General features: G+C 47.2%; 1 protein-coding gene across 1 annotated transcript; it reads left to right on the top strand.

Moving 5' to 3' along the window:
* Nucleotides 1-226: 226 nt before the first annotated feature.
* On the top strand, nucleotides 227-787 carry LOC149265335 (RING-H2 finger protein ATL78-like). Its single transcript, XM_089403223.1, has one exon. The coding sequence runs from the start codon at nucleotides 227-229 to the stop codon at nucleotides 785-787; it is 561 nt and encodes a 186-aa protein (XP_089259349.1).
* The last annotated feature ends 254 nt before the right edge of the window (nucleotides 788-1,041 follow it).

The raw sequence follows: 1,041 nt of genomic DNA, 5'->3' as shown, positions 1-1,041 counted from the left end.
GGTGGATATGGAGAAGGGGGTAACTATAGGTGAGAGTCATGCGGGGGAGGAGATTCCACAAATATTCATCATTTTGTTTCTCAACCGAGGAAGGTTCGATTCGTTTGACTTTGGATATTGGAGAAAAGTCAGTGAGTTGCAGAGAAATGTAGATTTCCCATTGTGAAGTGGGGGGCAGTTATTGACTTGCGCCCCCCGTGCACCTTCTCCAACGAAACTCGACCCGATGAATCGATCTATGGAATCTGGTCCAGTAATCATTCTCCTCGGTTTGCTAGTTGCCCTCGTCGTTGGGATCGGACTCAACTCGTTTCTCAGATGGCTTCCATGCTTCAGGGGCCGGGCCGAGGTAGACTTATCCGATGATTTCTCTCTCCGGATGGCGAAGAGCGATTCGAAAGCACTGCCCGTTATCGTTTACGGCGCTGCATCAAAGCCAACGCCCGTGCCAACGGATTGTCCGATCTGCCTGGCCGAATTTGCGGAAGGAGAAAAGGTGAGAGTGCTGCCAAATTGTAATCATCGTTTCCATTTGGAATGCATCGATGCATGGCTTGTCTCGCATTCTTCCTGCCCTTTGTGCAGACATTCCCTAAATCTCCACAAGGAAAGGCGTGGAACCGCTGGAATTGTTCAAGAGACAGAGCCAAACAGCAGCATGGAAATAGTCATAGAGGCCAGGGATTCAACTCAAGCAGTCGGACTGGTTTCTTCACACACTGAAACGTTCCAAGGAAGTCCGCAGGCCGCAGTTAGGAATCTGTCAATGTTGCCTAGTCCAGCTTAGTTTTCCGAGTGCTTTGCGTTATTCATTTACCTTAGAAGATAATGACTTTCTGATGCAAGGTTAGCGAGGTATCTCATATCGATGAAGATGGCAGTTTCTCAAAATAGAGGCAATGTGTGGTGCTATAATTGCAGTTGTAAGATATCGGGCTGTATATATATATATATTTTGTAACTATAGGATGGGAATCGTCGTTTATCTTTCTTTTTCCAGTCACCGTAACCCTAATGTAGGTTCGGGTCATGGCAGTCCCA

The sequence above is a fragment of the Pinus tabuliformis genome, chromosome 6 (genome assembly GCF_031772625.1).
Source record: "Pinus tabuliformis cultivar Carrire ecotype Pingquan chromosome 6, CPIR1, whole genome shotgun sequence".
NCBI lineage: Eukaryota > Viridiplantae > Streptophyta > Pinopsida > Pinales > Pinaceae > Pinus > Pinus tabuliformis.
The sequence above is the reverse complement of the archived record's forward strand: the minus strand, read 5'-3'. Positions and strand labels throughout refer to the sequence as shown.